The 12631-nt window shown below is 37.6% G+C and overlaps 1 protein-coding gene across 1 annotated transcript in view; it reads right to left on the reverse strand.

The window, feature by feature from the left end:
• Positions 1-12631, reverse strand: part of SMYD3 (SET and MYND domain containing 3) — a 385279-nt gene that overhangs the window by 47321 nt on the left and 325327 nt on the right. The window contains exons 10-11 of the mRNA XM_009321269.1: positions 6787-6874; positions 3130-3304 (exon numbers count right to left, since the gene is read on the reverse strand). Coding sequence (XP_009319544.1) covers positions 3130-3304; positions 6787-6874 — 263 coding nt within the window. The remainder of the gene's footprint in view (positions 1-3129; positions 3305-6786; positions 6875-12631) is intronic.

Here is a 12631-nt window from a genome sequence, read left to right on the forward strand (position 1 = left end):
AAAAGACAAATGTGTTTGTCCTCTCTGTATCAGAATCTCAGCAGACCTGATGCCACAGGAGCCCAGAGAGGCAACAGCGGCTTTACCCAGCCCCTTCTGCTTCCTAAATCCAGTAGGCCCATGGTGTCACTTAGTTACTTCTTTTCCTCCTATTACTCTTGTCACAATAGTTGAGGACATCTAGCAGAGTTTTATAACAGACACATACTGCCACTCTTCATCTGCAGTGTAAGCACTGAATACTTGAGACAAGAGAAAAAAAAACCCAAACCCAATCCCCAGAACATATGCGCCTTCTCTGCAATTTAAGGGCTAAATGCTGGGGACCTTCCTCAGAAGTAATCTAAGGGAAGTCTGCCTTACTCAGTATCTCTGAATCCGATCCTTCACGAGCAGCAGTCAGCCCAGAGTGTGAATGTGCTGAGACATGACAAACCCATGTAACACCTCTTGCTGATATGCTGTTACTCTGTGGTTAAGGCTCATGAGGATTTTTGAAAGGAAGTTTATTTTTGCAAGCTGCTGAGTGCTGACTATGATGTGGGGCAGCTTTCACTTAGGCAAATGTCTTAACTTTTGTTAAGGCTTTTGGACAGACAGACTATTAAGTGACATTTACAAGAAAAGCTATGTAGATACATTTGGTTTAGGCTATTCAGTGAAAGTACATGTTGTAGGTTTTAACAAATAGTGGACAGTTATGGTTCAGCACAAAAGGAGAAGGCAGCTTTTCACCTTGACAGCTGCCATCTCTCCCCTTCTTTTGGAAGTTCTAAAAATATTTGAGAGGTCCTAAACAATGTTCCTCACAGGTTATCATCACTACCTAAAACACAGAGGTTGGTATTCAGTATGACAAATCAGTTTTATGTAGTTTAACCATCTGTCTCTGCCAGTTACATGAAGTGGATGATTCTGAAAAAGTCAGTGACCATCATATGAAAACGTACATTAGGATACAATCTGTCACACAGCACTGAAAATTAATCCTGCTGCTAAAGAAATGGAAAATGCACAATAAACACATTACCTGAAATTAAAATTGTTTTTGACCAAATCTCCAGAGCCTTTAAAGTTGTAACAATGATTTCCTATTTATATGGACCCCTTGAATTCTCAGGTGATTCCCTGTGGAGAGCTCTATGAATACTTCTTCCAGAGCTGAGGAAAGGAAAATAGATAGCTATAATGGAACTGCAGGAGCAGCCAAGCAGTAGATTGATTCAACAGGAGAAATTCAATGCATCCCAAAAGATTTCCTAGGATTTGCTCTCCTGCTGCTTAGGGCACAATTTGTTGTAATGAGAAACTGAGGATTTTGTTTCAGGTGTGTCAAAGCTTGTAGTGATGACTTGAAGGTATAAAGAAAAAACAACAACTGAAAATCTCTCTTAAATAATGCTTTTGGATGGGGAGAGAACAAGGACAAGCTCTTCAAGGTGCAAAAAAGGTCAAATGTCTCATGTAAATAGCATTCCTTAAGAGATACTAATTGAATGCACAGTTGAACCTTTTCCTTCATCTCCAAACTCCTGCATTAAACAGCTTGAAATCTACAGTGCACTTCAGTAAGCAAAACAGAGAAAGCTTTATTAAATTACCTGGTAAAATTGCACTTGGTCTCACTGTAATCTCTGCTCTTGGGAATGTCTGTGGAAAAATCCTCAGTTTTCAGTTGTGAAGAACTGAGTTAACAAGTTATAAAATAAAAAAACAAGTGAGGTGTTTTTTTTTTTATTTAATAAGGGAACATTTAAACAGGCAGACTACTCTGTTCATCTGGAGCGTGCCACACGGTAGAGGTCTGGCAGGAAGCATGTACTGCTGCAGTATTACATAAGCCCTGTTTGAAAGGTTAAGTGGAACATGCATGACGTGAATTTCACCCTGAAGAAATATGAGAATTTGTAGGCACACATGCCCTCCTCCACGAGAAGTAATAGTCATTATGAACACTGAGCTTCTCCACAGCTCTGGTGTACCACAGCCTATGCAGATTTCTCGCTAATTACAGTGAAAGCTCTGAAATGCTGTGTTGTTTCTCAAGTAAAGCCCAGAATTTTATTCAGAAACAGGCTGCCAGATGAAATTTCCTCAGGCAAAATGCTGAATGCTAATGGCATCCTGGTTTGATTAGGGAAGACATGTAAAATCTGAGATGTTCATATTCACAGCAGCACATACTGTTCAGCACCAGCATGCCCCTCACACTTCTCAACATCACACTATGTACCGGAACATCACGCAGTGCAGAAGAACAAACAGAGAAGAAATGGATGCTCTAAAAAATACCTTACTAAGAATGAACATTCATGCACAAATGACATTATATCTGGACAACCAGCACAGGTTTATATTTAGTTACAAACAATGCAAATATCTAGAACCCAAAGATTTGAGTCTTAGAGCTTTTAGAACAGACCAAAGCAGACAGCACCTGCCCTTTCTCCACTAGATGACCAAAGCCACATTACAGCTCCAGGCTCCAATCAATTTCAAGACTTACCACATGAAGCAGGATCTCCTAGAGCATCCTTCCTTATTGATAAAAGGCCATCAGACTCAAACTCTCCCAGCACATAGCATAGGAGCAAGTACTGACCAGGAGAGAACAACAGCAAGTGCTTCACCACCTCGGCCCCTTCCCAAAACAAGGACCAGGGGCTTTTTCATTTCCAGTTGAAACGGCATTTTGCAAGATTGTTTTTATTCTTTCTGTAAACTCTATGTATAGAGTATACAGAGAATATACATTATTTCAGCCAGCTACCTGTCCCTCAAGCTTGACCTAAACTCAGCATAAAACACTGATACCCTCATGGCAATGGAGTCTGAACCAGAAAGTCAGTTTCTGATCAGGGATGGGGCATCATTTGAACACATGAAGCAGTGAGGAGCTAATAATCAGTTATTATTATAGTTCCTATTATCATTTTATTTGCTCTCAGCCTGACTGTGGAAGAAGAATGGGAGTTCTGCCTCATCCATTAACCTGGAAAGCAAGGCACGATGTACAGCAAGAAATAAAAACAGCAAGGAGCATCTAGATGAAACACAATCTTTGCTTTTAATGAGACAACCCCCTCTCCCCCCATCTTCGGAAACAGTTGAATCAATTACATCTCTTACCTGTATGGTCCCAGAGTCCTGCTGCCATAATATAAAGCTTCTTCCCAGGATTCAAGGTTAATACAGGCATCCATGGCACAGTCAAGCATTTTCAGCTGATAGATATTTGTGTCTGGAAGACGACCCATATTGCCGCTCAAGAGATTCTGGCATCTTGCCAGAACCTGCTCCCACTCTGTTATTAGCCTTAGTTAAAGAAATATCTTTAATCAAACAAAAATACAAGTTCTAAACATTGTTAGCAAGGATTAAGAGCTACAGGGCATTAAGATAAAAAAGCTGCCATCATCCCAGATTCTGCTTCAATTCTTGAAAACATACTTGAACTCCGAAGTGATAGCTTAAGTAACTATGCTTTGTTTACATTTAGCAAAACAATTTCTAAAGAAGGCAGTATTTCAGCAATAAAGGATAAAAGAAAGATGACAACATGAAAGGATATTTTAATACATAACAAACTAAAATTCAAATACTTTTTATTTAGCTGTTGAAACATTATTGTTTACCTAAGGTACTCCTCCAAATCTTATGCCCAAGGGCAAGTATCCATGGAAATGTATCTTAACAAAATGTCTTAGCAGCTAATAAAATAAATTTAATTTTTTATACATTAAAATAATGACACATACTTTTAAGCTGCCCAAGATTTCGTTTAGAATTCTCATGAAATTAGATGCTTTTCTTGCAATTAATTAAATTTCTTTCTCCTTGAAACAGCTGTAAAGAGCATTGTTTTTTTCATGTACAGCTGCATGTTTCATGCATGAGAAAGAAAAGCATCGCAGTTCTGATGTCTGACTGTAGTTCAGAATTAAGGATCTGGCAGTAAAGAAGATTTTTACCTCCACTGCTACAAGATTTTTTTCTGTGTTTGGAAGACAGGAAAAGTAAGATGGGGCTTGCATTCACTTTAGTTGGATATTCCTTACCACAAACCACGTATTTTCATTACATTCTACACTGGTTTGACTTCTCTGTGGACCAGATTCTTCTCTCTCTTGACCACACCTAAGCTGAATACCAATACTCCCAGATTTTAAATGAGTACTGTCATCTGGGACTTTATGAGAGTCCCAGAATGCAAGCAGTCTAAACACCAAAAAGGTACCATACTCACCAGTAAGAACAAATCAAATAAAAAAAAAGTAGACTTAGAGTAAGAAAAGTAATAACATCGTTTGTATCATAGTCCTTTCCATACAATCAACTCAAGAAAGTTCAGCAGTTATCTTCACAACAGTACTGAAAATACTATTCACCCCAATCCAGCAATGGATTTAAATGTACAATGATAACCCTATGATGAAGCAATTAGTCCTTCCTGAACATGGGAATATTTACAGACTTAAATTTAAGAATGTGACCACTATGTGGCTGGGCCAGGATTTATAGCATGGTTGTTACAAGGCTAAACTAATTATTTGTGAATTGCTCTCATGCCCTTGGATTGAAAGAACCATATAAGGGAAGGAATGTGTTACTATAAAATTGCACCTTAACCTTTATATCTCTGGCAAACATCCATGTATTCTTTACAACTGATTAAGGACAGACAAACAGAAGAATGAGGGATATTATTTCCACTTGATACAATTTTTGTAGAAAGTACAAAGCACTGACATTCTTGAAAGATTACCATTTTAGATGATGCATAGTATTAGTCTGTCTGCTTTTACTTCTCATTATACTGCTTTGTTCACTCACTAACATTTAGTAGCAGAAGTGCTATATTGCGAAACCTGTTGGGACCAAATTTTCAGGTACATAAATTGCAAATTAGAAAACCGACTACCAGCTGCAACAGGACAAAAGAGAAGCTGGCTGTCCTGTATCTGCCCAAGACTAGAGGAGCAGCCCTCAAGCTGCTCTGCTACTGTTGTGTGGCCTGAGATGCAGAGGGATTCTTTTCTGCACAATAATCCCCTTGCACTGGGGATTATACATCTCAATTTGTATGCTTAAACTGGAATTTGGGTCTGAGACAGTTCACTTACATATTGTTTCAAGTTCTCTAACTGCAGATGTAGCATTACAACACTATCAGTTATAATCAGTAGCTCAGGTTTTGGAAGTCACTAACTTTCTCAACTGCAGGAACTAAAAAAATTGGTAAAAAAATTACATTTGCAGAAACTAATGACTATGTGCCTCAGTCAGCAAGGAAGGTTTTCTATTCATTCTTGGCAAGTGGACAAACGTCAAGCCCCCTCTTCAGGTACTGCACTCGTCACTGCATGCCAATTAGCACTGGTATTGTGGTGCAATGGAAGGAAAGATGACACATTTCAAATAGCCTGTCTCTAAGAACAGAAGCTGAACAAAAAACAAGGACATATTTTTTCAACCAGTCCTGATACCTTTTACTACAATGTGTTTGATTCATTTTTAAATATCAGTTAAATCAGTAATCTTAATTAAAGACCCTAGAAAATTCAGTAGGTGCAATTTCTCCTGCAATTAAATATAGGAACATTAAATAGGGCCAGTATTCTAGCTCCATACTTTCGGTATAAAAATGATTACAACTGCATGTTGCATATCTATAATTTAACTTTCAGGTTAAAACATGGGCCCTGAAGTATAACTGAATGCCCGAAGTTCTATTTCAGTATTGTCTGTCTCAATCCAGTGACTACAGAGGAACTTAAGACAGACTAGAAACTATATGAAAATTAACGTTAGATGAGATGAGTGTTTCCCTTTTGCTAGCAAACAAATCCTTCTGGATTAGAAAGAAACAAACTCAGTTGGGTTTTGTTTATTTTTTTGTTTGGTTTTTTTTTTTGTTACAATAAAAATTGTGATCACTTGTTTCCAGCCTGGAATATCACTATGCACGCTTGTTTTTTATGCTGCTGAAAAGGAGTACTGGAAGATTTAATTCTCTCTAGCTCCAAAGAAAGTCCATGTTTCTGAAAACGGTAAGGCATCTTGCTACAATAGGCCAAATTCACAGTCAGTGAAATTCCACTGAATAGACTAACATGAGAGAGGGATCAATATATTCATAATCTTCTAGTAGAAATCTCCACCTCTCTTCTGCTCATCTTTTCTTGGTTGTTGCTGTTCACTAATTTTTTTAATTGGATTGAATATCTACAGGATGGCCATTAGGCTCCAGTTCTGTTTATTAGTGCAAGATCATCTCATTCAATTTGCTTAATTATCAATTATTATTATATATTATTATTATAACTTATTATAATGATTCTGTAATGTTTGCAGTGAACCTGACTGTTATTGTCATTGCTGTGCAAAGAATGAGAACCTGGAAATATTCACAGCGGGAGTAATGGAACAAAGAATTTAACAATGTTTCAGATTAAGCTTTATTTCATTTAGAAGTGGATTTATATGAAGTGGTAGGCTGTGATGGCAGAAGTCTAAACCTAAGCCAAAATATCCCTTCACATCCTAGATACCTACTGTCCTTGCCATGAATCAGTTCCAGTCCAAGTAATCAGAGGCTATTATTATTAATACAGTTAAGAATATTACACGTTTAAAACATCAAATGAATTAAAAATACATTTTAAAACAACATAAAAATGTAAGCCTTTAGGAAATAGATCTCAAAAGATGAACTGCGTACTAACAGGCTCTCTGGATTGTTTTCACAACTGAATGACAGCCTGTAGCCTGTCACTGAAAGGATACCTTCTTTTGATTTTGGATATCTCACTTCATTTACAGCATCTTTGACTTCTTTCCAGGCATGCTCTTCACCGGCCAATTTCTCAGCATCCTGGTTAATGGAAACAAAAGCATTTGATGAGAAAAACAGTAAACTGAGAATATGCAGTAATGATGAAAAACAGGGTAAAAAGATTACACTGACAAAAGCTACTTGTGGGGATTGTATCGCTATTTTTTGTAAATACACAAAAAATCATTTCACCTGGCATTCATACTCACCCAGTGTATGTAAGTAAATGAGATGATATCAAGAAAAATGAATGCAAACTTGGAAACATTAAATACTCAAATGAGATACTAGGTTTGCAACAAGAACTATGATCAAACAGAAAAGAGAAATAATAGCATGTGATTTTTACTATCAAAATGCATAGAGCAGATCAAATTCTCTCAAAGACCTGCTACCTAATACTTCACAGATCATCAACCACACTGTAGAAAGGATTTGGCAAATAATTTTGATTAACCATGTGGTGATTATAGAAACTTTACAAACAGTGAGAGGCTACCTTCAAGCATTACAGTTATAAGCATGAGTTTACAGGAGAAGTCTACTACTCAGAAAAAGTTGAACTTCAGTTTTCTTTTATAACTCATTGCAACTTCTTCCCTATTCCATCGGATTCTATAAACAGCTGTATTTTCCCATCACTTTGTCATAAAGAAGGCAAAAATGATTAATGGCTGCAGCAGTAAGAGAAAGTTTCCCTTTTCAACTCTCTAACAGTGACTAACTGCACCTTAGGCAAACCACTTGGAACAAATTTATTAAAGCATCTACAGACACAGTTAAGCATCTTGAGGGATTTCCAAAAGCATCTAGATATTCAATTTCCATTGCTATAAGCACTTAAATACCTTTAAAAATCTGGCCTTTAAGACACTGCAGTTCATTATCTCTCTCTCCTTATAAAAGGCCCTGCTACTCGCAAGAGTTTTGTAAGTGCAAATTCTTGTAGGAATATTTTAAATACAGTTCTAAAAACATAACAGAGAAGGTGTGTGAAAATCTAACCAAGCACTTTGTAACCAACAGATGCTCACTGGGCATCATAGGATTACCTCTATTAAAAAGCCTGTAATCTGTATCCGTCTAGAACTGCATAATTTTCTTATTCCACTGCTCCTTATTTACCACAACTTCAGAACAGAAAATATTTACAGTGAGAATCAGCACTCACTTTCACATTTAATTTGCAGTTTTGTCTTTCCATCTGCTCCATGAAACAGCAGACCTCTGCGTATTCCTGGGATTAAATCAAGATTGGTCTCAGCTGCCCCCACCATTCTGTAGGGCCTTACAAGGAAGGCAGCCTGACCCCACTGCATTTTGCACATGTACTTCCCCTACAATCAGTTCTCTGATGAAAAAGATCACCTGGAAATAATTTTGTGCATAGCTGAATTTGCCACCAGAAGGCATAAGGTGAATGTTAGGACAAACAAACTCATACTGCAGAAATTTTATCAGGAGAGTTAATGTACATACCCAGCCTTCTTACAGCTTTGTGGTAGACTTACTTACACTGAATCTGTTAGCTTCAATGTAACCTCTACCAGTTTTTATGGGACTGTATCAAGTTCTGAACTCAGCCTGTTAACCTGTAACAATCTGTCCCTAAAACATCTTTGTAGATCAAGCACTGCTCACTGATTATCTAAAAAAATAAATCTGGCCTGTAAGATATGAATAATGATGTCTGTGAAATTTTAGGTTTAAAGAGCTACTGAAAAAGAAAAATTCTTTTAAGCTATCTTTTCCCACCGGCCCAAGCATAATTCTCAGTATTTCTGTAACATGCTGTAAGCCTTATGACTAAAACCTCAGAAACATGGGAATTGGGACAGATTTATAAGTGAAAGAAAAAAACCCAACTATACACCAAGTTACAGGCCAATGACTGATGCATCATTAGGGCTCACTTTGCACACAGTGGGACCGATGGATGAATCAGGTTAAAGTGTTCATTGACATAGGATTAATAGTTCTCTTTTTTGTGCAGTCTTTTGAGTTGCTTTCCATTGTCTTCTAGCATTTCATTAACAACACAAACCAGTGTAAGGTTGGGGTTTCCTCTAACCTTTACACTCCTGCATAGGGTTAAGTCAACACTGGCTTCATATCCAGGTAGAGAATAGGGAGTGTCTGTTGGACCAATAATCTCACAGCCCTCTCTGGATTCATGGTCTTTATCCCTTTTGTAAGAGACTTTAGGATGGCGGGAGCTGGGCAGGATGCCCAGCTCTGGGAAGGATTTAAGTCACAGGTTTCAATGAGATGTTTTCTGTATTTTCAAAATGAGGCATTTTGGGGATTGGCTGACGTAAGAACAAGCAAAGACCTGGCTAGCTGGGCCTTTTAGACCTCTGCTGTTCTTTATCAGATTTCCCATACACCAAAGAAGTCCTGTCCTTTCCTAAACACTGTAGTTCAAGGCATGGAGGCTGCTTCCAAACAGGCAGCCAAGCAGGGGCTGCAAAACAACCAGGAGAACTTGTCACTGAGAACACTTCTGCCTTCCAGCCTAATAAGATTTTTCCAAGTAAGTTGTTTCTCTCCCTTGGACAATGCCTTGAAAGTCATGGCCATGTGATATGACTAAGCCAGCTAAAAATACAAAGCTGCCTTGGAGTTGGAATTATGGAAATAATTGAAATTATTAGTAGTTACACCGAACTGTTTAATTTAATCTAAGAGCATGGCAGTTAACAGCTATGGGAGATTTAGCTTTCCACAGAGTAACACCCATTCAAAGCATCTCTTTTCAGAATGTGTTCCCAATCAAACTTCCAGGTGTGCAGAGCTGCCAACAATAAAGGAAGACAGGCTTTTTTCATCTGTAGAAAAGGAGAATCCTAGCTGAAGAAAAGGAAGAGGCTTTTGAAAAAGAAGGAAAAGTTAGCGACTTGTACCTAATAATTTTCCTTATTTCTAACATTGACACTAAACATAAGAGTTTGTTCTTCAGAACAACAAAATATTTGTGTCTTGGTCTAAAAAATAATTAGATTAGATAATCTAGTCACAAAAATGCATGACAACCTTACGATGGCTGAAACCGGCATGCTTTACAATTCAGCTTTCGCACATAGAGGCGTGCTGGAGAAAACAGAGTGGATGTGTTGAAGGCTCATGGGGAGAGCAGAAAAGACAGCTGCAACACATATGCTTTTCCATGGCAAGAACACAACCTCGCAATACTCTTAATAACACAGGTACAGTCCATTGGAGGCATAAATGTCACTGGATATGGTAGCTGAACCCCCAATCTAGGGTGCAAAGAAAGACAAAATTGATCCTGTGACTTATTTTGAGCAGTTATTCCAGATGGAAGATCTTCCAGCACCTGCTTTCCACTTACTCCAAGCATATGCAGGGGAAACTTGTTCATTAAAAGGTGAGTTAAGATGCAACAGCAACATTTCAATTCCATCTCTCTATTCTCCCAATACCATGGCAGGTGCTGCTACAGCTTTCTTGATAAAACACACCTGGGGATTCGTCATCTTAACACTGAAGCTTTCTGGAAGTCTTCAAGGACTACCCATCCATTGGACTACCTATCCCTGACTGCTTAGACCTGTGCTTCTAATCCTTTAGACAGAACAATTTGCAGTCATATTCCGGTCTTCTAGTAAAACAAGTTAAACTCTTCACACCTGACACCTCCCAGAAGAAGGACACTGTGTACCTTCAGATCTTTCTGAATTTAGTTAAGGTACATAAAACATGAAGGCTCACCTACATAATTCAACCACACAAAATTCTACCCTTGAAATCTATTTGGCTCTTTAAAATGGGCAAATGCAAAATATTCTCTAAAGCAAAATTTTCCTGCCATAAAGAACCATCTTTCTGCCCCTAAATTTCACAATAATTTCACTGTATAAAGGATTCAAGAACAAATTTTTTTAAAATATTTGCCTGAACATCCTGATTTCTATAGCTTGTACATCAGAACAACATTAGTTGTTGTTTTTCTTTCAGAAAAGTTTTTTCACAACAAGTTTTGTGTCTGTGACAGCACTGCCTTTATAAACCTCCTCATTTCAGGAGCTTAGAGCTGACTGCAAAATTCCCATCCAAGCTGCATAGGTTACAAGCTGAAATAAAAATTGATTAGACCATGGGAACGGCGATAAATAGAAGTTCAGTATTTATGAACTCATAAAAGCCAGAGGATGAGAGGAAGGGAGGAAAAGCAAAGGAAAGTACTTACAGCTTAGCATCAGAGAAATAGGGCCTTATGACAGACCACCCAAAAATTCTTGGCACGTTTGTAATTCCATTGTAATTTCCAGCATCAGTCCAAAAAAACCCTGTGGGTAATTCGGTTACCTGAGGAAAGATACTGTTCAGCCTAATCCCTAGCAACTGTGAGGCTGGTGTTTCAGACTGTTTTAGACATTACACATTTGTTAAGGCAATCTCTAGGTCTATCTTACCAAACTGACAGCTATAAGGCAAATCTGCTTTATTCCTTAATTCTGCAACCTGTGGACACACAGAGTGCCTCTGAGGACATTTAGTGGCTCAAAAGAGATATGTAGGTCCGAAATCCTCAGAATATTTAAGTATTCACAATGCATAATCCAATCCACATTCATCAGTGCATTGAAATACGTACTTAAGTTTAAATGCATGCATAAATCACATTAAAGTTAATATTTATGTGAATGACTAAACACTTCACTAAGTAGAGGTGTAGTTATTTGAGTATCAAAGTTCAGTTTATGCTTCAGCGATTTGAAGAATTTGTGCCCATTGAATTATTGGTTCTAACTGAAGATATACTGACATGAAGTTAGATATTTATTTTGAACACTAATATAAAAAAAATTTAATATCTTAATGCATGATATATCACATGATAAAATGGTAGCTATAGTAATTATGTTTTTTTAATGTATACTGCAATGTAAAATAACAATATTTACTGCAGCATGCGTTTTCTGAATGAATGGGTATGAAATACAGGGATTTTAGGGTTTAGAAAACCACATGCAACAGGGTTAAGATCATATACAGTTGATCAATCTAAAGTGAAAGTGGCAATTCCTAGAGTGCTGATACAAATTGACTGCCTAACTCACTAGCATGTTGCTTGAATATTCAGTATCAATGCTCAAATCCACACTGACCAGTCTCCAAGTTTTTAAAGTCATGAATAAAAAAAGGTTGAATTCATTTTGTACAACTGCAGCTTTTAAGAGAGCACGGTATCTGGAGTTTCCTCCTCTAGACTTTTGCCAGCAAATTTGATTGTCCCCTAGCTGAATATTAGTTTCATATAATCAAAGAAGAGGTATGCAAATAGCTTTAAAAGACGTTATACAGTGTTTTAGTAATTTCAAGAACTTCTACTTCGGAGAATTATTATCGACTCTCCTCTAACTAACATCAATTTAAACCAGTAGAGGTTCTCCTAGTCTTTAAGGGAAGCAGCTAGAAACACTCCATAAGGCAAATGAGTGCTTGAAACAAACTGTTTGCAGTACCTTTCTAGTACTCTATTATTCTGATTCAATAATATGGACATTTTAGTCATTGTCACAAAAAATAGGAAAATGGCCACATCCCAGAGAGTGAAAAGGACATTCTCTAAAATGTCATAATCATAGAATCATAGAATCATAGAATCATAGAATCATAGAATCATTAAGGTTGGAAGAGACCTCCAAGATCATAGAGTCCAACCGTCAACCCAACAACACCATGCCCACTAAACCATGTTCCTAAGCGCCTCATCTACCCGTCTTTTAAATACTTCCAGGGATGGTGACTCAATCACTTCCCTGGGCAGCC

The sequence above is a fragment of the Pygoscelis adeliae genome, unplaced genomic scaffold (assembly GCF_000699105.1).
Source record: "Pygoscelis adeliae isolate BGI_AS28 unplaced genomic scaffold, ASM69910v1 Scaffold463, whole genome shotgun sequence".
Taxonomy (NCBI): domain Eukaryota; kingdom Metazoa; phylum Chordata; class Aves; order Sphenisciformes; family Spheniscidae; genus Pygoscelis; species Pygoscelis adeliae.